Source organism: Mesitornis unicolor, unplaced genomic scaffold, assembly GCF_000695765.1.
Source record: "Mesitornis unicolor isolate BGI_N332 unplaced genomic scaffold, ASM69576v1 scaffold21095, whole genome shotgun sequence".
NCBI classification, from domain to species: domain Eukaryota; kingdom Metazoa; phylum Chordata; class Aves; order Mesitornithiformes; family Mesitornithidae; genus Mesitornis; species Mesitornis unicolor.
Window position 1 is genome coordinate 22,865 of NW_010185065.1, and position 27,336 is coordinate 50,200.

The window sequence follows — 27,336 nt, forward strand, 5'->3', positions numbered from 1 at the left end:
AGACTAGTTCATATCTACATTCTAGGCCATAACTAAATAAATTAGAATATGCTAAAGTGCTACATCACACTAGTGTTCCTGAACAGTAGTAATGCACATTTCTCTTTCAAAAATAAAAAAATACAGCAGCTATAGTATCAAACATAGTCACATTATGTGAATATGCTTACATGTCACTTTGTTACAGCATTCAACAAAACGCATAACACAAAACCGTATGGCAACAGTCAAGACTCTGATAGAGTACAAAAGGTAACTTTTTAAAAGTTGAGCATGATGGAAATAGACATTTGCAGAAAACACACAGTCTTCAGAATTCACACTTGAAAGTTTCGTTTAATCGTAACTTGCTGATGTCGATATTTATTTCCTCTGGTTTGTCACGTCTGTATGTTACTGTTCTTGTACAAACAGTAGGCAAAAACATCTTATCCTTGAAGGAGAAGATACAATTTTTATCAATGGTTAGCTAACTTTTATGTGCAAGAAAAAGATTATTGAATATGATGGCTCTGAAATCAATTACCTTCTTTGTTGCAGATACTCTGTAATCAGCTGAAGACTTAACTTTATTGCTACTCCCCTGCAGAATTATCTGCCTGATGATAAGGACAACAAGCAACCCTATCAGAAAGGTTACTATAAAGATTATGGAAAAGACTCTAAAGTAGCTTCGTCCAGAGAAACATTCTGCAATGAAAGGAAAACACAAGTGTAAAGCTTAAGGTATGAAACACGCATGTCTCTTAAACAGTTATATCTACCACTGCATAGTAATGTCACATAAATGTAACAGCAACCTGATATAAGTTAAGGGAAAACAATTTAAGGGAAGATAACAGGCAAAGTGGCCATATGCAAGCTTTTAAAGCATACACGAAAGACAATTCCAATTAAGATTCACTATAGAAAAATGGTCAAACTATTATTCCTTTAATGTACAGAATGCAGGCTTCATTGTGCTGGCCATCATAAACTCTCTGTGAACTGAGAGGTTTATAGCTGAAATAGAGACTATGAATAACCAGAGATGTACGGGGCCAAGACAGCTTAATCTTCACAAGATTTCAGTGCAGGTCACTGGCAAAATACAAAAGAAAAAGTGGTTTCCTGAATCTTTGTCCAGTGCTCTCCTCACTGGTAAACCACACAGAAAGCTTTCCTTTAATTAATAACAAAGCTATGAGAAAATTATTCACAGTTAGTTTTCTCATTTATGAACAAATGTAAGATAGAGAGGTGTACGAAAATGTGAAGTGACAAAAGATAACCATTTACCTGCAGTTTTGTTGCAGCATGGACTGATTAAGCTTTACAGCATTTTATTTTTAAAAAAATTGTTCTTCCACAGCCCTCATAACTGTGAGTTGTTTTATAATTGAAAGGAATATTTAAACATTACTGAACATGAGGTAAGCATTCTACTTCATTATTCCTTGTTTCTAGTAATATCAAATAATGTAAGCATATTCAAAGTAATAAAACATACAGATGCCATTAACAGATTTTTATAAATATTTCTTTAAGCATGTCTCAGGCAGGATTATTATTAGATGTGACTTCTCAAGGAGCAGGGAAATTTGATTTAACAATACTTGCCAATCACACTTCCTGTTATTATTTATCTTTTATTTTCCCTGAACCTATGAGTGATTTTTCTTTTTCCTGCTTGTTTTCTTTGTTATTGTAATAATATGACATACTTTTGAAAGACATTGTAACACTGGTGAATTCAATTACCAACCCAAACAGATTGTCATCTCTTATTAAAACTACCTAGAAAACGTCACATACCTGAAGTCTGGTCAATATAATGCAGCAGGTAAGTGCATGAGGTTGTGCACTGGTCAAGTGTAGCTTGAGATGCATTGTTAGAATGATGACACTGAACACAATTCCTGTAAAATAAAAATCTAATTAAAAACCTATGTCTTTCTCTGCACTCCCCTTAAGGAAACTGTATCAACAGACTGACGTATCACTTGCACATAATGCTTTCCTGTTGTTAGTAAAAACATTGCGCCATTTATTTATTTTTTTTCTGGAATGTGATGCTTCCTCTCAGCATTTTATCCCTGCGATGTTTCTCAGAACCAGCTAGTCAGAAGTCGTAAAGTAAAACACGTCTTTGGCTCCAAGCCACCTTCATCCAGCCCCAGCTCTGCATTTTGTGATGGATGCTTTTCAGGGAGCATAGTTAAGGGTCCAGCACCCTTTCTTCAGCTGTCAGCTTCTAGTTCAGTCCTAGTCTTTCTTATCTGTCAGTCTCATTTGGATACACCCTGGGACCGAAGGAAAGAAATAGGTGTAGAAACACAGCTTTGTTAATAATTTTTGGATGCTATATTAAGACAAAGCCACATAAGGTCCCGCTGCTGGGCAGTTAAGAGGGTCAGCAGCACAAGGGGAAGCAGTGCCGCCAGTCTCACTACCTTCACTTTATAGCTTTGCAGAAGATGGCCATCACAAGTGATCCTTAAAAAGCTTTGACTGAATTTTTAACAAAGATATGCCATCTTCTGAATTTATTAAAGGTACACATTTCACAGCAACTTTAAACAAATGTAAGCCAGCAAGGCTAACTGCATTTTATCCAGGGAAGTCTTAGCAGTTACCTTTTCAGACATGGCCCAGCTCGGCTCTCCAGAATATTTACCAGATGAGATAAAATTCATATTACTCTAATAAACAACAATTCTGCTTTGATGCCAATTCCCTTTCCAACTAGAGGTTGATCTCTCATCCTCTTGGGCACAGTGGGATGCAGGAGGCCACATGTGCTGATGGGAAGGCATAGAAGAGCTGTGCCCGAAGACAAGGCTTCATTGACTCTTTAAGCAAGCATCAGCCAATGTGCCACTGACAGCCTGGTCTAGTTTCCTCCTTGGGCTGCTCATTTTGACCTCCACACTGTCTCTTCCTTTACATGGGTAAGAAAAAATGGCATGCTTTAAAACTAGCACAACAAAGACTAAGTGGTTTAAAACAGCGTAATGGAGAACGTTGTTCTCTAGGTAAAACCAGCTCTACTCTGCTGACTGACAGCAGTGACAATGCACAGGTACCACTCTTGTTCCATGCCTCCTTTCAGCTGAAAAGCACAAAGGGAGTGCAAAAATAAATTTGGAGAATATTACTGGACTTAGTGGCATTCAAGAGTAGGATATACTGTCCATTTAAAAAACTCTAAATTTATGAGCTTTATTTCCTATCCAGAAGATTTCATACAAACAACCATCTTTTAATAAATACATAAAAAAAAGACTCATAGGACACACCTCCTTTGACTTTAGAAAGCTGAATTTGGACACAGACTAATGAACACAGATACAGACATGCACTTCTGTTAATTGCCAGTGTGAACCCCTCAGCTACATAGAGAAAAGTTTCAAATAGGAATTGTTGCAATTTCCTGTAATCTAAATATCTAAGAAATACAGCCAAGCAGAAATATTTCTCCTTGTTTCAACCCTACAGAGTTAAAAAGACAAGTCTAGCACAAGAAACGTACCAGTTTTCTTCACAGGCTTTGTTACAAGTAGGGCAATATTCACACAAACGGCCAAAGCTTCTTGGATCTGTGCACTCACACTTTCCACATACACATTTTCCTCTTCCACTGCAAATCTGGCCCTTTGAATTCAGGCAGTGCTTTGCTGATTGTAACGAGCACTGGCAACGGTCACCTTCCCAGCCAGCAAAGCATTTGCATTTACCAGCTTCACATTCACCATTACCTACAACATCAGATAGCCTAGTCATATAGTCATATAGTCATATGCTTTTGTGAAAACATAGAAAAAAATATTCATATGCATACGTTCGTATTGCTGGTGCTTCATGTTAAATAGAGCAAGTTTAGACCTTGGCCTGCTAATTAGTTTTTAACTTAACATTTTGGGCTGACATTACCAGCATGATACATATTTATGGCTGCTGTTTCTTATTAAGTTGAGCGAAAGCTGCTACCTTGATCTCATCCTAAAACGTTTTACTAGAATTTTCCCTGTTGCCTTGGATCAAAGCACTGGGGATTAAAAATTACACAACAACCAGGAAAACAGTCTTCAGGCAAACTAAACAAACTTCTCTTAGCGAGAAAACATTCAATTCAAATAAACAATAAGATTCAGTGGAGGAAGGAGTATTGAGTTCATGTGCCCATGCCACATTGCTTTTTTTCCTTTTCTTTTCAGAAGCACACATGATAGCACTGCTTTACTGCCTTTTCCAAAGGACAGTTGACTGAGCTGGACAGGTGGGTATGTTGGGCTTATGAACCGTAAGTTGTTCAAAAAGATCCTAAAAAGCACCCCCTCAGGAATTCACCTTTGGGGGCCTTTACAATTTTGCAAGCAAAGCAGTGGGAGCTTTAGGGCAAAACTCACATGTTTTCCATGTTGTAGCACATGTAGGCAGCTGTACAATTGACATGCTGATGATGTTTAGCCACATTTTTATAACCCGCGAAAGCACCTTTAGGAAATACAGAGAGAGCGCAAAAAGCACAGGCAAATCTCATGAGGTGTCCTCAACTATGCCTAAGCAGTACCTACATTTCACACGAACTGTGATGGCCCTTCTTGTGCTCCAGGGATCCACAAAGCAGCTGCAGAGAGACAGTCCTACCTAACAGATGGGCTCCCCTAAAGAGGAGCAAGGCCAAGGTACAGGCTGCCCCTTTTTTCACCCAGGCTGGGCAAAATGGAGGGGGAAGGGGATCATAAGACATCTCAGAGCAAGGCTCTGTACTGGCAAATACCCCATGAAGGGGCACACTGCTCAGCCATGGCCACAGGCAGCAGGTTCCCCTTGTGGTAGCCTAGGGCAGGACGCCATCACATGTGACAATCTCCAACAAAACCCCTTGGACAAAGATCTCCCTGACTCCTCTGCAAACCAGGGCACCACCATCTCAGGCTTTAGGAGCTTGTAAGTTTGAAAGGTCTGCTTATGGTTAAGAAGTAGTAAATTCACAAAGTTAGTTGTCACAAGGGAAGAAGAATGAGAAGATGAACCATATTTCTTTGTGTTGGAATGAAATATTTAAAGGATTAGGTAACATTATTTCTCTTCATTTTACATAAAGTTCAGTCACCAGCAGAGCAAAACCAAAATAACTCTACTTAAGTCCACTGTATTACTCTAAATTTATCCAACAGTGGTTGAAAAAAAATTGGTCCCTTAATTCACTTATTGGTGAGTACAGAGTGAAATGAAAGGATGCAAGACAATATGGATTTTAAAGTATTTAATTACTTCTGCGGAGAAAAAACCATTCTGGTAGAGATACAGTAATTAATACTGATTCAATTCCATTCTTCCTTAATAACTAAAACTTAAAAGTACATGCTTTGTATTTTTTCATGTGCAATTTTCATTTATATGCTTTCTTTAAAAAACATAAAGTAGGCCACAAAAAGAATTTCTAACACCTCTCCCTGTTTCACTTTCACTCTCCTTTCTAGAGTTCCTGACAGTGTTAAAATATGTTTCAGAATTTGAAATCAGGTATCGCTGTGTCTCTCACAAGACTGATTTAGGGTGTTAGAAAATCAGAATATCATCTGAAAGTTATGATTCCTCCTAATCTCTTAGTATCTCATATTCTCATTAGGTTAAAATGTCTCAACTTGCTTCCTGGGATAATTTTACTGTTTCATCCAAGATATCAGTATCATTACTTCTGAAGAAGTTTCAGATTTGCATCTTAAAATAACTAAACTTAAAAAACCACAATAAATCCCCTAAAAAGCAGTGCTGAGGTTTAGAACATGGTGCATACCTTTACAGTGAAGAAAGACTAGGAGCACAAATTCCTGTGATGCTCTTCAGGACATTTAACACACTAATTCTGCACACATAATTCTTATACTTGAGAGCCTTATAGCATTGTTTTCAGCTACATCATGTATATAAGCTTCAGAAAACAAAACAAAATCAAAATACAGAAGAAATAAATTCTGCAGCTTACCAGAACATAAGTTTCCCTGGTGATACGGGCAGGAAAAATCATCCATTTCACAGTACTTGCCATACACCTTGCCCAGCTTGTTTTTGTAGCAGAAACATTTTCCATCTATGCAATTTCCTTGACCACTGCAGATGGGCTGGTCCTGGTGTTGTCTGCACCTCTCAGAAGAAAGCGTACCTCTATTAGAGTTACAGTTACTATCACTGCAATGGGACTGTTTGCCATCAGGAAAAGTTTCATCAGTCCATACTCTTTTGTGCCTTGCACTGTCTCCATACTGACAGCCACAGCTTTTCTGCACATTAATGATGGCGGTTTCATTGAAACCAATAGGCTTAAGTATTGCATATTCTCTTCCTTCAGTTGTATCACATCCTTTCATTGTAACCGATACATTGAAAAGTACCTAAGAAGAAATAATGACAGATTTTATATTGGTATTATTTCTTATAAATTGTTTAAAATTTTTAACACATAAATAAAGCAGAATCTTACCTTATGGATGAATGTGCAACAGCTAATAGTAACAAAATATTGGTCATTTGTCAAATATGATATATTAGTAATGACAGGCATCACAAATGCAGTTAAAAGCCTAACAGTAGAAGATTGTCAGCAGTCTACTTTTTATGTTAAGAAACCATAGTCCCAGAAGGTAAGTTTAATACAAGTTAAATAGTCATAAATTACCATCATCATCCTCCTAATCTTATTTCATGTGTATATTCTGTATGTATTATAGAAATGCTCAGATGAGAATTGGGACTAGATTGAGCAAGTCAATACACAAACAGAAAGAGATAACTCTTTGCAAAAAGAACCTATAATAAATGTCCTTGCTGCGGAAATGGTCTGTGCAAACAGAAACCACACAGGTTTTTTGGACAGCCCCATCTATTCCTACTAAGACACAAAAATAGCAAAATAGTAGCAGCCTATTTTTGCCATTCCTACAATGGGGATGGAGCAAGAGAGCCTTGCTACTCTTGCTGTGGCCCTGAGCAGACCAACTGCTGTTTTGGGATGGACCCAGTGCCTATCTTTTGGTCCCATCATGGCCATCACTACCATGCCCCAGGACCTCACCCTGATAGGACCTGCAGCAGCAGCAGCTTCTGTGGCTTTCCAGAGTCCTAGTATCAGTCACTGCCAAAACTCTTTGACAGCTCTGACATCTCTGATACTTTTACTGGATAGCAATCCTTGTACTTCATGATTATTTTTTTTTTGGGTGTTTTTGGGGTTTTTTTGACTGGTAAGATTCTGACAGGGTATTCTCATTAAGGCTATTTAGCCTGGCAACAGAAAGCAACTCTTTATCACCCCCTCACAAAGGAAGAATAATCAAGAGGAAAAGGTGAGAAAGGAAGTGAAGAGTGGCAAATACCTTTACATTTTACCACCAAAGAACAAAGATTTCCAAATAAAAAAAGAGGAAACCTAAGACACTGATTACATATGAGGTTGAAACTATCCACAAAGACTAAGACCATTCATTTCTCATTGCTGTCTCCCCTACCCGCTGCGCCCCCACACAAGAACAGCCGAGCCCTTGGGGACAATGGTGGCTTTGTGGTGAGTGGGGCTGTGGCTGCCTACATGGACAACAGGAGAATAATGCTGTGCAGAAGCATGCATTTCTTAATGTCATATTGAGGGGGTACACAGGCTTTGTCTCACCCTTTGCTTTTCTTCTCCTTGTTTCTTAAATGCACCACTACACACATAACCACTCAGCTGCCTACGTTTTGTGCATGAGACTTCTTCCTTTCAGTTTTCGGGCAAAAGCATGGCTATGCTTTTCTTCAACACAGAGCCCTGCTAGAAAACATCAATTTCATGTACAACATGCTACTAGAGAAATGGCAGGGAGACAGGAGGGAAGGGCATATCATGTCTTGCGTCTGAGTTGTGAAATAGGATGGGTCTGAACCACAGCAGCAGAAAGATTAAACACACTGAGACTAAATAATTACAGCACCGTTAATATTGACACTCGTTAATAGCCACAGTTAGTTTTGTACCCTGAAGAGGCCACAGGATTCTTCCAGAATATAACACACTTTGTGTTTTGGTAAGAAAAGGAAGGAAGAAGGATTAGACAATGAAAGGAATGTGATAATTAAGGAAAAGCATTTTGCCTGTAAATAAATACTGAAAGGAGGATTTACGATTAAAATAAATTAATCTCTTGAGGATGGCTCACTTTCAACAGCCGTAGATGTTTAGGACCACATGCAATCTTTTAAAATCAACTGGCTTGGCTTTTTATTAAAAGGAAACAGATATAAATATTTTTCTTTTCATTAAACAGAACAAATTCCAGCCCTATTTCTTATGACATGCACACGGAACAACACTGGAGAAGAGATGAGTTAAGAAGAAACACATAGCAAAACTCCCTTAAACTGCAGAAGCTAATCAATAGCAAGCCATGCAGACAAAGTTCAGGAAAGCACAAAATACATCTAAATGAACATATTTAAAATTCATACATTTAATCTACTGATTTGTTTTGCTATTTCTACACCAGCTGAGATGTATGTACATGGCAAGAAGGAAAGAACTCCTTGACCCTGCTCTCCAGAAACACAGACCTCTTCCTGGCAAGCTAAATGAATTACTCCACTACTCCAAGCAATTAAATAAATATATCAAGGCACAGAGAAGTTGTTCTGGGAAGGAAATAATATTCTCTATATTAGCCAGACATCTTCCCCTGCATTTTCATGGTGCATGATGGTCCTGTTTTACAGTTTTTTTCACTCAGTAGATGGCACCAATACAAATGGGTATAAATAATTTTATTAATTTGATTTATAAAACAAACTCATTATCCACAAACCTGATTGTGCACAAAGCAAGGAGGGGGAAAAGGTGGGATCTTGTACAGACCCAAGGAATACAAAGTCCAGTGATTTTTTTCCACTGGGTGATTATTTTTCAACCTCTGTGTACAGATCTCATCACAATGCACATGGCCATTGTGCTCAGTGGAGGACAAAGGAGGAGAGTTTTAATGGTCATTAGCTTTCAGGAAAAGCTTTGAGCCTTAGTTCCATGAGATTAGTGAGAATTAAAATAAGATTCAGGAAAAATAAAACCAGAGAATAGTAGAGAGTCTGTGATCACTAATCACATAAATCCATTTTCAGTTTAAGTAAATCCCTACAAGATTTCACACCATTGAAACCCAGCCAAACAGAAAAATAAGTATTCCAATTCCTTGAAGAATGAGAACTATCAACATACTTCTTCATTATATCCCACATTTTTACATCCTTCCATGCCAGTCTTTTTACTTCCATCAGGACAGATTGCAGTGATACTGAAATGAAGACCTTGGATCTGGTTATCCACTTGAATTCTCACTTCAGAGATTAGTTTCTGTAACCAGAAAACAAGTTTTAGTCACATTGCAACTCAACATATAATGTGCATTACCGACTAACACCAAGTACGGCTACTATGTCTGACTAAAAATGAAGAAAGCTTGTCTGTGTGAATAAAGGAATGAATCGAAGCATTGTTTCCCATATAAAGACCCGATTACATTCCAGATATACACAACCAGTGAACTGATAATTCTGATAAAGAGGATTAAGTTTTGCAGATAAAAATGTTTTCAGCTTTTCTAAAATGGTTTTGAGACTGTATCTTTGGCAATTTGAAAATCTATTCTAACAACTGTGCGCAACAAAATCTGCTTATTGTTTGAAAGACTACACTGTCTTTTAGTCACACATTTAAATAAACCAACAAACATATATACAACTACTGATACCCAGCAGAAAAGGTTCCTAATTGACTTGACACTTTATAAAGTTCTGATATTTTGCGTCTGTCTTGTTAAAGTTTTCTCTGAACAAACCTAAGGGTGATCTGAAGACTATTGGGATTATTCTTACTGATTTATTTGGGATATCTAGGTCTGTATAAGTCAACAACTAGTTGACCCCCATTAGGGCTTTCTGCAACATAAAATAACAAAAAGGCCAGCTACTTTGTAACTTGCATTTACTGAATGCTTAAAATGCTACTTCCTTATAAGAAGTAATATTGCTTCTTGAACTACTGAAAATTTATTGAAGCTCTGTACAAACCTATGAGCTGAAAATTACACAAAGAGATTATTAGAATTCCTGGCATGATACTATTTAAAAAATTAGTTTAGTGGGATATTTTTACAGCTACTAAAGGAAATTGAATTACATGAATCTGAACGCATGTTTATCTTAGTAACTTTTTGAAAATTAGTGACTCATCTTTGGCTTTTTAGCCAGGGATTTTCAGCCAGGATTTTCCACAACTAAGCCTAAGGCTTCCATGCCTAGAACAAGAGTGCAAGAGGCCCACTGTCATCAAACACCAACACTAAATTTATTTTCTTATCTAAGTACTTTTGCTTTCAAGAAAGCAAAACATTCAAGCCCTGTTCACCATGTGTTTGTATATTACAAGCCCCTAAAACTATTATAAAAATCTTGACCTATCAAATCCAGTGAGGTTTAGGATGGGAAGGAAGATACTGTCTAAAAAATTAAAATAAGGCCAGAGCAAACTGGGGGTGGCTGGAGCAGGAAAGTCCCACTGAATCTTCCACTGAACTATATAATTATTTTGTAAATTTTTGTTTCCTCTCCTTGAACATTTGGCCTGAACTGTGCTTTAAAAATTGGGATACAATTTAGGATGGGCAGTGTAAAACTGGCATACAAAAGGACCATGATCTTCTTTTTTGCCACCAATTTCCTGCAAAATTCCATGCTCAAAATGAGATTTTTTGACTTTATAAGAGAAAGTACACTATCAGTGAGAACTTCTCTGCAATTTGATTATACTGAACCTCTTCTGCTTTTTGAAAGTCTCTGCCTTCTGCACAATGTTTTCAATATGACACTGAGGAAAATGTGCACAAACCAGCTCGATTGAATAGGAGCAGACATGGGACTTGGCTCTTCATTGCAGCCCATTTGCTGAAAGCTAACAGTCTGATTTAGATGGTTAACCTAGGACAATGGATAATTTCAGCCTCCCATGTCCAATTAATTAAAAAGTATGTGATACACGTTGATACCTTGTATATAGCTTTGTAACTGATTTTTCAACTTTTAGAATTTGCATGTTTGTGTAACTTGCACACCTTAACAGCATTCAACCATTTAACCCATCATATTCACTTTGCTTCTGCTGTACGGGCGTCCTTTGCTCTGTTACATCAAATGTATACTTCTTGGTTTCATTTTCAAAGCTGTTTATGTCCCCTCTTAGCAGGCTTTCATTCACTATCAAGATGCCAATTTTCATTTTCAAGCTGCCGTTCCCTGTCAGTCATTTGTGAAAAACAACTTTATGCTCTTTCCCATACTATTACTTTCAGTTGAGAACTCTAGACGAGAGTTCACAAAGCCATTACATAGTTCTCTCCCAAATCCCTATCAAAACTCTTCACTGCCATGCCTCAACCCCCCTGAGTCATTACATTGCTTTGTGCCGTATAAATCCTGCTTTCCACAATATCCACTGTTGTCAAACTACCTCCCTGTAAATTCCTACCTGTTGTCCATTTTCTAAGAATTACACTGTAAAACCCTCTAGTCTAGATGCTGCACTTTCTGCTCTGAATTTATATGGTGCCTAGAGAGTGGTGTCTGGTCTGTAACTAAAGATTTGAGAAGCCAAAATTCAAGTAAGTTCGACACTTCTTTTGAAGTTACATGGCAACAGGTGCAGAAAATTAAACAGCATATTTAGGACTACATTTAGAATAGAAAAAGTGATAGCTCTTGCCTTTGAAACCCTGACAGCCTGGGAATTCGAGAGCTGTCATGGGATAGCGTCACCCACCAACCTGAACATTCAGAAAAGTAGGGAAGTTATCTTTGTGGACTTTAGATAGGTGCCAAGATCTGGGAAATTCCAACTTTAGGCTATGAAAGGTGAAAACTTCCTGTACAAATACAACATATAACATCATCACTCTGATCATACCTGATAGGCTTCTACTACCAAATCATTGAGATTTGCTGCTTGTGATTCTATCTGTCTTGCAACAGTACCAGGCAACAGAGGTAACAGATCCTATGAAAAATACAATAATTTATGCACAGTTTTAATTTTTAATATAAATATTGTGCTTTCAAAATTGGAAAAAGAAATCAAGCTTCTAACCTACTTTATACCAATGGAACTGGCTTCCTTGAACTGCAAAAATAACATTGATGTTATTGTCAATCAACTTTTCAGAGAGCTGCCCAAGAGATGGATGCTCCTGCAAAATACAACAGAAAAGAGAACACTGCAGTTTGGTAGAGAAAAACCTTGTATTTCACATGTGACACAATGCAGTATTCCAAAACCACCCCAATTCTTATTCCTAAATGTACAGAGAAATGCGAGACCTACATCCAAAAGAAGGTGGAAACAGCAAGGCGAGTAATTAGAAGTTTGTTTCTCAGAAACGTGTTTAGGCACCAGCTAAATGCAGCCACTGGGTCAGGTTCTATTAATGTCAGTATTCTGTACATATCTTCTTATGACTGACAGCTTTCTACTTCTCTGTATGTCCAAGACCTGATTTAAGAGTGATGTCTCTAGTCCTCACTGCTATGAACTGTTACATTTTCTTAGCCACGCTTGTGCTTGAAGAAGGTAGCATGAGTTTCACATCTCTCCTCAGTAGTGACATTACTGTATTTGGTAAAGAACCTGTGACAGCATGTCCTGTGCCAGTAACCTGCCTTTCTACACTTCTCATTGAGAGATCTGACATAGATTTGAGAACAAGAGGTGAGTTACTACTCCTTCATCCAAGATCTGGGGAAGCACAAGGGTGTCTGTGTGGTCCCAGTGGACAGTGGAGCTATGTGAGATCCCTCCAGCTTCAGTACTCTAAAACAAACTCTATCTGAAAGTCACTGCTTATTTACCATATATCTGTGAATACTTCTCAAAGAAGAAAATTTAACACTTAAAATTCATGACTAAACATAGAGAAGTGACTGGGAAGTCGGCTTGTGTTTCCCTTGACAGAGATTTCATCTGGACACCTCCACTTACATCAGGTTCTTCAATCTCTTTCCCCTATATACTTCTGCTGTCTTTCTTCTCCTGATATTTTTCACCATCTGCCCCATATTGTCTTTGCACAAACACACTCTGTTTCCCTGCACAATTAATTTCTCCTCAGAGTTACACCTGTTACTCAAGGCACCCTGCAAGTTAATTGTTCTCCCAACAGTAACATGAATGCCAAGACAGCTGAGACAAATTTATGCAAGGGGGCAAAATCCATTTTCCATCATATTGCACCATTATAAAGAGCCTCATATAGAAAGAACAAAGGAGTTTCTTGCTGCAGTTTGATCTTAGCCAGGGTCCACACCTCTCTCAACTTTCCTACCCTTTGGTAAGAGATTATGTTCCTTAAGATAAGCAATGAAAGGTAGGTAACACAGCAATAAACAGGCCTTCTTACAGCTCCCGCTGGGGATTGTGCCTTATGTGAGGGCCCAGTGAGCACACATTCCCACTCCACAGGTGCTGTGGGTGAACTGCAGTAGCAGTGGCTTTGTTGCCATACTCAATATCCTGCAACACTGTACTACAGCCTCCTGTCTTCTCCATGACCACAGACCACAGTGGTGGGGCCTTCATTGTGCTGCACAGTCCTACAGGCCACATGCAACTGTCTGGCAGATCACAGACAGACCAAGTGGTCCCAGGGCACAGGTAGCCAGACATTCTGCATATACCTCCTGCATTAGAAATGTGTGAAAGACAGTGTTGAGGGATCATGAGATGGTGGTCAAATAAGTCAGTTTCAGTGCTTAACTTGTGACAGTAGACACATCCGAATTCCAGTAAAGTGGCCCTTCGACATCTCTGCAACTAATGGCAAAACTCTGGGATCGGTGGCATCAGAAATGGGTTTCCAAGCCCTCATGAAATAAAAACTTATTTAGATGGAGCTTACTGAAGTCCAGAGATGACATGCGTAGATGTGCAAGAGTTGCAGGGACTAAATCCCCAAACTACCAACTCTGCTTACAAGTGTACTTGTCAGCTCTAACTTGAGTGCCCAGCTTGGTTAGTAGTGCATTAAAGTCTCACTTCGGATTAGAAAGAAAACTTTTCTTTTTATTAGAAGAGACTTTTAAAAAAAAGCTTCAACACACCCATACAATCTTTTTTATTTTTAGCATGTAAAGAGATGACAAAAGGAACTGCTGGTCACTCCTGGACCCTCATTTTGCTTGCGGTAATAACCTTGCTGCACTTCATGTATTTTTTTCTTATCTCTTCCCACTACTGCTCAGGCAAATGTACTTTCCTTTTCATCATCTTTTCTTGTTCCAATTACTTCATTCATTTTATTATTTTAACCTACTCTGTTAAGCTGAGAAGACAACTAATACAGATGTTAAGTATTTCAGAAAGGGAGTTAACCAAGCACAGATGTAATTAAAATGGATTAGATTTCTTTCCCGTCTCATGCTTTTTTGCTGACCTCTGTGTGAATGCTTAGCAAAAGTTAGAAAGAACAGGCAGAGAAGTGACTAACTGGAAACACTTCTGATGTAAAGGTTAAGCTTATGCAAACAAATAAAGCAAAGTCCTCTTAACTGGCACAAGGAGGAAATAAAAGTATACCAAAATGAAATCTTAAGACGACCCAGAAGCTAAGAATTGAAGTAGGAAAACAATGTAATTACAGATGGCTCTTTAACTTATCACAGCACAACAAAATTGCACTGATAAGGAAAAATGAGCAAAAATATATTGCGTATGATGTATTTAAAAAAAACAAACAACTGACAGCCTTGTATAAAATAGTATTTTTCCCCTGATTTTACTTGTTCATTTCAAGTTTCTTTAAGGATCTTTATGACTAAAATAATCACAGGCTATAAACAACTGAGAAGTAAAAAAGCAGGAAACCAGTATATCTACCCTTACAGACACTATTGTGTTATTATATCAAATCTACTCCAGAAAGTACCTAATACTGAGAAATATTTCTGTTCCACTCCTATTTTATTATTAAGTGCATGTCCACTATTACATGTGGGCATCCAAGAATTAGTCCATGGTTGAAGAAGATATAGGCCAGCAGTCAGAAAACACATAGGCCAAAATGTGCCATCACAGATGAAAGCATCTTTAAAGCTCATTTCATTTGGGTGGCTAAAAATACAACCTCATTTCACAAAAGGCATTAATAGCAATAAGCATGGAGATTTCTGATTCTATATGGGACAGTAAAATCATGATCTTTCAGTTCAGAATTCAAAAAACACTTTATTCAGTCAGATATCAATCTGTCATAATTACTTAGAAACAGGCTAATTAAATTTGTCTGTATTTTATATTGGTGAGGTTTTCCAGCTGAAACAGAAGCTCATTTCTCAAGTTGGACAGAAAATTAATATAGTTGGTTTTTCTTCTCTGAAACAGACTATATCTTTATTACCAAAGGAATCCTGAACACCAGCATAAGATTTGTACCTTCAGAAATTGCTAATAAATACAGCAAAATCCCTCTCATTTATAGCACTGAAATGGGAGGGGTGTGGGGAAAGACAGGAAAGTTTTGGGATTATTTACTCTAAGTAGAAAGGAAGGGGTTGTTCTTATCCCAGGGACACTGTAGAAATACTGAAACTGAACAGACTGGCTAGAGAGAAATAAATAATCCTGACATCTGCGAGGGAATATCCAAGAGGTGACAGAGGGAGTATATGAATGCAAGAACATTAGACAATTGGAAATCCAAATAACCTTTCTGTCAGCACATGCTCAGCTCCCTCCTCCGCTCAGCAAGGTCCCAAACACTCACTGATTCCCAGAATCCTCCTGTATTTCATGATCACACACCATACAGCGGCTGCTTCCTGCCACCCCACCATCCCTGTAAACACCAGTTGCTGGGATTAAATTCAGGTCTAGCCTAACTTACTCATAGCCCTCATTGACTTTACTAGCACACTGCCAGCTCAGGCTGAATACAGGTTATATATAGGCTATAACTGAGTGCAGCTAGCACTAAGAATAAAACTGTAATGTGCTCTAATGATAGCACAGTTCATATTTCTGTGTTCTGGTGATTATATGACAACTAAATAGTGATTCATGTTTCTTAAATAAATGATTCATATTTATTTAGTTAAAAAAATCAAAGCAATTAAAAACTAAAAAAACTTAGAAAAAATGTCTGTCTTCAATCACTCATGACTACTTTATACATTCTTGAAGAAATTATTTTGAAAGCTAAAAATATCTGCTGAAGGTGTATTATTTCACTACAGTGGATCTGATGCAACTTTTGCACAGGTACGTATTACTACACATTGGTTTTATACTGACACTCAAATGTATTTAATGCTACATTACCACAGCAGAGCTTTGTGGCATGAGAATATTTTCTAGTCCATCATGGTTGAATTAGCTCATTGCTGTTGTACGTCTTCTGTTTTACTCTCACTAAGCCTTTTCAGTCACAGAATCACAGAATCACAGAACGTTAGGGATTGGAAGGGACCTCAAAAGATCATCTAGTCCAATCCCTCTGCCGGAGCAGGAACACCTAGATGAGGTTGCACAGGAAGGCGTCCAGGCGGGTTTTGAATGTCTCCAGAGAAGGAGACTCCACAACCTCTCTGGGCAGCCTGTGCCAGTGCTCTGTCACCCTCACTGAGAAGAAGTTTCTTCTCAAATTTAAGTGGAACCTCCTGTGTTCCAGCTTGTACCCATTACCCCTTGTCCTATCATTGTTTGTCACCAAGAAGAGCCTGGCTCCATTAAAGGACCACAAAGCATGATCACTACTTTTGTCTCATTAGCAGGATCATACAATTCTTGCATATGCATGTAAGAATTGTTCATCATTATGAAACGGTAGTAAAACACCACATCATAACCAGTATCATATTCTCCTCTGCTGTATCTCAGACTCCAAAATATTTCAGTCTAGACAAAAACAATGTCAGTATTGCCCAGTGATTGATTCTTCATTTCACATCTTGCCTACCTAGGAAAATACTATTCTAATAATTGAACTAAAACCCATGTTTTGGCAGCAATCTAAACCCGTCATTTATGCCGTTTTACACCCCTTCTCTGCAGGCAGAATGTATGACATATACCTTACCATACTCGTAGCTTTGATGTACACATTATCTTTCAAATGACAGTTTCCATCATGGGGAATTACGATCCCTGCTAATTTACTATCAAGGGCCAGATGGGAAGTTTGATCTGTCATCACAAGAAGCAGTCGCTTTGCTTCTTTGCGCCATCCAATATGGCTCTAAAAAGAAAGCAAAATTAAGCATAAGAAAGCAGTAACTACATATGTTCTAAAATAACAAATAAAAAATGAATGTGAAACTCTACTTTCAGATATTACACTGCTTAGCAGCACTAAGTTTAAACCAGGCTATTTAAAGCATTTTGTGTGGAAACATACCATGTCCTACATCTGAAAACTACTACTGCGAGTCAGAGATCCACTTACCATGTTCTTTGCTTTTAGAAGAAAGATTTCTCTAAAATATATACAAGTTATGCATTACATAGTGAGTTTGGGTAATAGCTGCCACATCGTGTGTATCTCTGTTACATAAAAAATGCAAATGCATAGCTTTTGGATCTCAGAGAATTGCACAGATAGCATCACAACCAACAAATACGCACTAATTTGTATTGGTACTTGGTGCCCTCTTCTATTTTCACCATATATTTATTTAGTTTATATTCTCATCCTTCCACAATTTCCCTTTTCTATACAGCTTCCCAGAAAGGACATTGGCATGTGATCAACCGATAAACTAAAGTTTGAGTGTCTTCATGCACCAGCAAACTCAAAAATTTTTTATTATGCAGCAAAATACTACATCTATCCACCATTCTAAGAGATTAATAGCAAAGTTGCACCAGCAAGGGTGAATTTAATGTATTTTAGGAATTCAGTGATGTGAAGGAGGCGGCAGGGCAAGCTTATATGTAAATTGGGTTAGGTGCTAATTTGTATTTCCATAACACTTACTCCCCCGCAAGGAAAAAATGGCTGCTTCAAATCAAACTTTTAGAGGCACACATGAATCACCTCACATTCTTTTTCATTATTCTCTCTCTCAATTATTCCATCTTGTTCACTAATTCCATTTTTCCCCTTCCTTGCTCCTCCTTCCAATGATGCCGTCTCATCTCTACCATTTTCCTTAACACTGCCTGGTATCTTTCATGTCATGTGAAAGGAGTATCTGCAATACAGTCCATGTAATCAGCCAGGCTTCATGACTTACTCTCTACTTTCCTCTCTTTGCTTTGCAGAGAGCAATTTAGCTCCCTTCTCAGGCTCATTCTCTAGCTCTGAATGGGGAAGGAGTATCACATAAACAGCAGAGATACAAAGTACATAGGGGTGTGGTGTCTTTCTCAGCCTCCCTCAGACAGCATTCCTCTAAAGAAGGGGTATTTTAAGTTCTGTTTATAAACAAGTTATATCATAAATAATCCCAAATTCTCCCCAGCACTGAAACTTCTTGCTCCTAAAGACTCCACTTTGCCACCTCAAGACTCCTATCTACACACGTCACAGCAACCAAAATTTTAAAGAAGCTTCACATCCTAACCTGCTACTGCTTGCAGGAGGAATGTATTGGTTAATGCAAGATGGAGCAAGTCATAAAGTTCTATTGTAGGCAAAATGAGTGCACATTAATATAAATTATAGTTCATGATGATCATTATGAATTGCACATTGTTCTCATCCTTTTTGGTTCACAATTCAGTTAACAAGAAAGCCTCCTCATGCTCATGAGTCTTTCCATTCTATTGTTTTGGGAAGCATATATTATGCTAGAGTTCACATCATGAGTATGGAATGTGACCAATGAGAAACACTGAATTTTGAGGATTATTTTCCAAAGCTTCAGAATAATTTTTTATGACAGCCGTGATCACAGTGTCTATGAAGAGTGGCTTTTATTTACCTGTTTTGCAGTCCATCAGAATTTGAAAATAAAACTGGGACCAAATTAGTAATTTTTAGCATACTTTCAATACCTTTTCGGCCTCAACTCATTCTATTGCTTAAAAAAAAAAAGAATGTGTAAATGGACAAGACAGAGTTGAAATACTTCCTCTAAGAGGACCAGAAAGATTATCTTATGGAGCATTAGCAAACCCATAAGCCAGCCAACTTTCCGAATTTCTATTGTACTCTTAGGCACAGAAGAAAAACAACATGCAAAAGAGCCCTTTAGAACAATTTATTATTATTTAAAATGCTTATAGCTTGGGAAGAACTGATGCAGATCTTTTCCACCCTTTTATGCATAGTAGAGATGGTGACGCAATTTTCTCAATATACAAAAGCAAATTTTTAGTTGATTTGTATTGTTTTAAAATACAGTCTTCAGAAACTGAGATAACACTGAAGTGCATTTGTTTTCCTTATCTACATGAGCAGGTATGCAACTGATTCTTCAGTTTTCAAATGAGTTCTTAAGTAGAAGAAATGTCAAATGGTATATCCTCACCCATGAATGGAAGGAAGGCTTTAATTATTTTTAAATTAATTTTGCAATTGACTGAAATGAATACATGTGTCTGTTCAAGCAAGGAGCAGTTGCTTTCATTGTCTGTCCCACATTGGTTAGGCTGCTTAAAGTCAGACTTTGAAGAACACCATTAAACAATACTGAAAAATATGTTCTTATGCTCTCCTTTAGCTAAAGGAAAAGAGGGAAGAAATCTTACTATTATCAGTCCTAGAACTGACATTTTGAATTCAGTAACACTGAGCACTGTCGTACCTACATATATATATATAACTTACATCCGTGTCTGAACTACCATTCAGTCATCTGTTAATAGTCACCTTACCTGGCACACAGCTGCCTGAAGCATCGCATCAAATCCCCCTTCAGGTGTATCAATATTCCCAGAAATTTTTTGTTTATTCACTGCATTTTTGAATTCTGCTATATTGTCCGTCAGGGATAGCACATGAATATAACCATGAGGAGGCATACAATCTAAATTATAATCACTGTACAAAAACAAAACAAAAGTCAAACATATTCCATATTTTCCATTTGAAGGAGATGTAAGTATTCCCTATTAACCCATAAAATCCTGTTACTAATGAAGATGTATACATGCATGGCAGATGGAATACTTAAAGAAAAATAACTCCAAGCAAGTTCAAGTTCAGTGGGAATTGGTTTGAATTTACCCTGAATAACAGGCGTGGGTTTTTTCAGTATTTTATGGAAATGTATACAATATAATTTAGTTCATAATAGTAACAGTACATATGTAGTGTTTCTGTACAGAACAAGAAGAAAGACAATATGAGTGAAAACAGGATCTCAGAGAGTATATGATCCCTTTTGGAATGCCTATGGTACTGTACAGCTTTGCTTTTCATTACTCTGAGAAAGGGCTATAGCACCACAGCATTCAGATCCTTTAATAGCTTGAATTACAGCCTACTGGATCAAAACTAAAATTAAATCTAAGTTCCTACACCCACTATTAGTAAATATAAAACTAATGTTGAGGTTAGTGACAGTAACCTCACTAAATGGATGAGAAACTCCATCTACTGCATCATCTTATTTGTAAATGACACTTTAGAAAAATATGTATAAGGGAAGAAAGGATAAAGTTTTACGTAAGTAAGCTAATACCACAGCACCGATACAGGTCATTGCTCTGTGACCCATTTAGAGCACTGGAATTTATAGCCCAAGCTGAGGTGCTCATCTGATTCAGAGATGCTAAGGAGGTTTCATCTCAGTTACTTTTTGTTGCATATGGCGTAGGCATCTGGGCTATAACCTGCCTGCCCCCAACTCCATTTACAGTCAATGAAGTGAAACTGGCACTGTAAGGATTAATACTTCTGCAAATGTCTACTTCTAGGCAAAAAGAATTGTGTCCTGGCAGTGCTAACTGATCTCCACTGACTACATAGACAGTCTAGAGGACTACTTCAGACATTAACATTTAGATCTGTCTAATGAATTCCACTACTACGGCCAGATTCAAAAAATCATTAAGACAAAAAATACACTTATGGACTTCACAGAACTTTGGATCATGTCTTCCTAGGAAAGATAATAATGAGCAAGAAGGTCTGAAACTAAAAATCACTTTTCCAAGTTTTTTACAGACTTGAATTTGTTATGAATAATCTTGTTCTCCAGAAAGTTTTCAAAGTGATCCCTCACTTCATGTAAGCATAGAATGCAAGGTATAAAAGACATGGCATGAAAAAAGAAATGCAAGCCAGAACACTTTCCTTATTTAAAATGGGAGTTGATTCATATTAGAACTGTGGAATTAGATCATAGGATGACTTTTGTTCATCAAATGAGCTGAAAGAAACTGTGTCCCGTCGACAAAAGCAGAGAAGTCCTAGGTTAGAAAGTACAGAACTTTGTGATGGATCTAGGCAACACATATCAAAAATAACTAAGAACACAACAGTTGATTATAAAATTAAATGCAAATCATATTCAAATATACCAAAGTAGCATGGTGTTTGGCTTGTCTTGCTAAAGAAAATACTGCACATTTTGTCTGAAGTAAGTCACTAGATTTTTCAGAAGTTATCACTGTATAATAATTTTCAGCATTTCCTTAGGAACTTTGCTGTAGAACCAAGGTGTAATGAAACAATGACAGATTCTGAAGAGCTATCAAAATAAATATGCATAATACAGATTTGTGTAATTAAATAAGTTCTCAGTGGTACAGTAAATATACAAAGACTACATACCTGCATTGGTTATGGATTCTACCTGGATGAATACTAATATAGGGTGACACAGTTTTATCCACATAGGATCCAAATCCAAGTCGAAAATCAAGAGAAATATTCTCCATCTTTTTAGATAACGCAAATCCAACAGAATTTAGTTTTTCTATATTGTTGTGCATAGAGGCTGAGACATCAACTAAATAATAAAGATCCACAGGGTATTTCTCTAGAGGACGAACTTTTAACATAAAGTTTGCTTCACTTCCTGATTCAAAGGAAACAAATAAGTCTATTTACTATTTTTGAATGGGCAGTCTTAAAAATACATTTATTTTTACAGCAACCTCAGCACAAAGTTGTTTGTGTCAGCAAACAGAAAAGCAAACAAACAAGAAAACCTCACAAGAGTAAATGAAACCTTGAAATATCATTCAAAAATAAGCCATAAAGGAGCTCTCTGTAGAACACCTTGAATTTTTTTTTCCTTGCAGGAGCACTGTGCAATTTATTGTAAAAATCTCACTTCTCCCTATTTTCTTTTTAATTCCTGATTATGCAATCCCTTTGGCATTACACCAAAAAGCAGTAATGACTCTCAAAGGACTCAGATCTGGATACAAATTGTGGTTACTCACTTCAAGGTAGACACTTCTAAGTATCCTACAAATAGTTTGTCATATGAGTCTAAAACATGTATACCATAAAGACAGCACAGCCTGAAAAACTCATGTTAATTATGCTTCAAGTTTATACTAATCTGCTTCCAAAGGTTTGACAAGAAAACTCAGTTAAGATCAAAATATTTTTTTTAAAGAAACAGGTTTTAGTATTAAAAAAATACATCTTTTGGCATACACAAAACAGAACTCTTATTTCAAAATAAAAAATATCTGTCTCTCCTGCAGAACTATATCATGTTCCCACATATAATAAAAATGTTAATGCTCTGGAAGCCACTAAAAATAGTTCCCATGTTTTTGCTTGTCTAGTATTCTGTAATGTCTGACTTTATACAATATGACTTAGCTATTCATGACATTTACTAGTGCATAAGACGTTGCTAGGTAGCATAATTAAAGTACATGTAACAAAGATCTGGCCCCAAAAAGTTAAAACATGCAAACTACTTTCTTTCAGTGGTCTTTGAGCAGAATCCACATGAAAATGTCAGGATTTGTCAGGTCTGGTATGAAGAAAACAGAATTTCAGCGTGCTGTAACTTACGTGTTTCCTTTTTGCCAGTGTAAATTGAATTACTTTTTGTAAATGACCCTTGCAGGTCTCCAGTTTGCACATAGTGAGCTGCTGAGTGCAGCTTTTATTTTTTCCCACGTAAACCCTGACAGTAGGGTATATATAAACAATGACAAAAAACCCCAGTATCAAAATAAAAACATCGTTGCCTGCATGATTATACTGTATCAAATTTCTGTTTTAGGCACAACTATGGCTGTATATCTGTGTATTTCCCTGGGGAATAAAATACGAGCAGGATGTCCATGTACCAAAAGTTACTCTTCTGCAGCCCTTGGAATTTTAGTCTTTTGCCTCCCTAATTCAAGAACTTCCACAAAGCATATGGAACCCCAAACTTAATTTCACCATTTACTGGCAAAAAGGTTCATTAAACCAAAGCTTAGAAAGCTACATTTTTTCTATTAATCCAGTATTCTTTTGGAAGTAAATGTGATTACAGACACTTGTAGAGCTAGGTCAGTTCCTGAGACTGTTTCTCAGTACAAAGCAGAGTATCAGTCACTTCTTTGGAAGGAGAGAGAGAGGGGGGGAAAGGAGAGAAAGTGCTGATGTTACTTTCTCAGTTTTATTATTATAAAGATGGAAACCCAGAATTCCTTTGTGCTTTACACTCATGCAGATCCTTCCTTTTTCTTCTGTAATTGACAGAAAATTTTCTTTTATACACTGAAGATCAGCAAGATACTTTTCCTACTCACTTAATGTTTTTCTACCAAAGACTGATCTCTCTTAAATGACATATTTCTTTCTTCAAATATATTTTGCAAAATAAATAAATGAATTAAATTTTAATATATGTAACATATCCCACATCCCTTTATATAAACTTCCACTTCTGCTGTTGGCTAAAACTACTTTAGAGACAGAAACATACACTGATTTAGCTAGAGTTCAGTTGAGGGCAAACAGAGATATACTAGAAAATCTCAGATCTATAAAAGGACTTGTAGATTTTATTACGGCCAGGAGTCTCACATTTTATATATGAAATGTTAGGCAGTGACTACCCAAGTTTCCTTTAGGAATCCAGTCCTTTCTTATACACTGGCTTCGATGCCTTCATAGTTGTCTAGTCAATGCACTTAAAAGTAACCAAATAATCAAACAATGAATTTAGGAACTCCAGCCCAATTTACATTCAGTAAAGAATACAGTTTATATGCAATTTGTGTAAGTGACTAAAGAAAAAGAACCGAGAAACCACACTAGAACACAGAAAAAACTACCTAAAATCCCTTTTCTGCTTATTACTTGCTTTATCCTGTCCTTCTTCTGTGTTTGACAGAAGCACTTCTTGCTGAAGATCGTACTTGGATATGGGAGCAACATCATCACAGTCCTACAACATAGCATCATTCTTCAAACTAATTATTCCAACCACTTTGTCACAATCTGTGCTTAACTTAAATTGACTATAATATCAATGTGTTAGAGACAACCCAACCTGGACGCAGTTGGACTGAAACTTTTCCTGGTGTCACTTGTGTATTTATTTCATGGTCACTGGGTATTGTGACATGAACTGTGGGATTTTCTATAAAATCTGATTGGCAGCCTCTTTTCAGTAAGTTGAAAACAGTGTCACAGCGTCCTTTCTGTGTTGCGTCCGCCATGAAATCCTGTTTTATAAGAGACAAAAAGTACAAAACAATCTGAGTGGAAAAAAAATCAACTGTAATATGTTCAAAGGAAAGAGAAAAACAAAATTATAGTCCTTGAAACAATAAAATATGTTACTATAATTGCATAAATTGTAGAATAAGTTCATGGAAGCCATATGTTTTTAATAAGGGTAATGACAATATATTTAAAGTGAAACCTAATTGCCACAATGCCTTTTTTTCTACAAAGGACAAAACTTTTGTATGAGAAAGAGGATCTTGCACAATCAGAACAAGCTGACTTTGAAGAAAAAGGAAATTATGTCCTGTCACTATGTCACTAAAAAAATTTCTGTGCTATGCTATGAGTTAGTTATACCAAGAAAGTGTCATTCACATGAAATCAAAACAAGTTAGTTTTCAGAGGAATCCACTAGAGATGTTATTCAGGCTAATATTTAAAAGGAGCAGCAGCAGATCAGCTTTAGATTTATTTAACCTGAATTTTTCTATCACAGATGCTTAAGTTTTACCCCATACCCTACATCAAATCCAAAGTCCATCTGGACTATATCATTTTAGTCCCTAGAAAGAGGAAGCTATGTAGTACAAGACTAGACAGTTTAAGAGGCCACTAACATAAAAAGTCCCTGTAACAACAGAAAAATGATTAGTAGTAGGATGATATCAGAAGCAGCACATCCTTTGTTGCCGTGAAAAGACAAAGTTGCCAAAATTGTGCCAACGTGATCCAATGCAAAATTCCTTCCTGACCACGAATCTGATGATTAGCATGATCCTGATCATGCATGGAAAAAAAAGACAAGATCCTTTGTACTCTTTCAAAGCATTGGTCCATCCCAGCCACAGCTGGAGACCAAACAATGGACAATGTATGGTGTTTCAGAGGCAAATGGGGAAAGTAAACAATCAAAAAGTGCATACAGCCAACTGTGTATTAGAGAATAGTAATTCAGACCCTGAGAAGACCAGAGAAACCCCCTGAAGAAGGAGACTCAGCAGTCATGCATCTTGTTTTCCAAGTTCCAACTCAGTTTTGTAGTCTAACTCTGATATATTTTTCCCATAATCTTTAATGTAGACAAGAGAAAAAACTTTTTTAGGTTACTACTATTTATATACCCTTTTTGATGTATATATATTTCAAAAAGGTAGATTTTTAAATGTATAAAGAACTTAGCTTATTGTTATCACTAACAACTGATAGATATGTAGCATTTTCTGAAGTTTGCTGTAAGGGGGTATGAAGTCAAAGCATCTTAAGTGTTCCTCAGGGATGATTTTCTCCTTTAAAAAGTTGTTTAGAAGAAGAAGGCATGCTAAGCTTAAAACTGCTCCTCAGACTTTGCTCTGGAAAATTTTGACCTGCATTAATATGGGTTTTGCCTTTCCACAACCATGGACGGGTGCATAGGTGAATGAGCTACCAAAGCACCATCTAAGAGGGCTTGACAAACCCCTGGCTTCCATGAACAGCTCTCAGGATTGACATGAGAACAGAAGCAAGAGAAGCAGGGCAGAAGTGAAACCTGGTCAAATCTGAGTACCTCATTAGAAAGAGACCTACTGCAGCTCCAGAGCACTGAAAAGCTGATGTAGCAGATTAAAATTGTGCCCTTTGTGAGACAGGACATCAGGCCACAGTAATGGACAGCCCCACATCGTGATCCATTGTGCCATCTACGCGTGCCCTAAGGCTCCTCTTGGAATACAAGGCCTCCATTGCCTCTACTGCATTACTTTTCCTTATACTTGTTCCAGACTAAGTTAATCATTTCAAGATACAGTATCTTGGATAAAGTTACACCAATGCCTTACACTCCTTATCTCTTCCAGGGACACCTTAGGAATTTATCTACCTTCTCTGCTAATGAAAGATACTACAGATAATTTGCATGTGACCTTCAAGACCATATGCATTTGTAATTGCCGGTGATATTGTTAAAAACTTTGCTTCCCTGAAGAGCTTAAAATGGTCCAGCTTAGTCAAAATCATGTAATCAACTGGTTTTTTTCTGCCAAACAAAACCAGAAATCCCCATATTCTTACAGTTTGCAAACCAATAACAATTTCAGAATAATTCTTGCTACTTAAGATCTACCTTTTGTGATAAGGCTCAGAAATAATAATTTCAAGTGTCAAAATAAGAAAAGTATCATTTTTTCCATTTGTGACAGGGTCATAATATATGGAGAAGTCAAAGTTAACTCCACTGTTAGTAAAACCTTTTGCTAAATGCAACAGGCATAGATGTATAGACCTGCTCTGATATATAATGACATAATATAAATTACTGATAAGTAATGGTTTTGAAGCCAAAAACTGTTGAACTCTCAAAGTTACTCTAAGTCTGCCAAAGCTGTCTACATAGCAGATGGAACGCTTTAAAAAGTTCTCACTTTATTTAAAATTATTGCAATTTTCCAAATAAAAGACTGTATTTTCTCCTTTGGAAACAAAATAGATTTCACATGAATTCTCAGGTTCTGTCTCCAGAGATCATTTAAAGATTTTCTTTCTATTTCTCACCATAATTTTCACAGTTTAAAAGTCTTTTATCTTTATAAAGATCAGAAGCAGCTAAAACATAAAGTCAAAAGTAAATAAGCAAAATGCCGTACCTCTTGAGCACACCATCCACACTCTGGACCCAAAGCAAGACACTTTGCACATGTTACTGCATTTGAAGTGGCACATCTGTTTTCCG

The 27,336-nt window shown here is 37.1% G+C and overlaps 1 protein-coding gene across 1 annotated transcript; it reads right to left on the reverse strand.

The window, feature by feature from the left end:
• On the reverse strand, positions 1 to 27,336 carry ITGB8 (integrin, beta 8; the record flags this gene model as incomplete). Its single annotated transcript, XM_010184716.1, has 13 exons — positions 1 to 433; positions 527 to 690; positions 1,795 to 1,898; positions 3,512 to 3,737; positions 5,975 to 6,380; positions 9,227 to 9,361; positions 11,966 to 12,055; positions 12,150 to 12,245; positions 17,124 to 17,282; positions 19,865 to 20,030; positions 21,768 to 22,014; positions 24,451 to 24,625; positions 27,251 to 27,336. Coding segments are annotated over 13 exons (2,177 nt in total), but the record flags the coding sequence as incomplete, so codon positions are not given.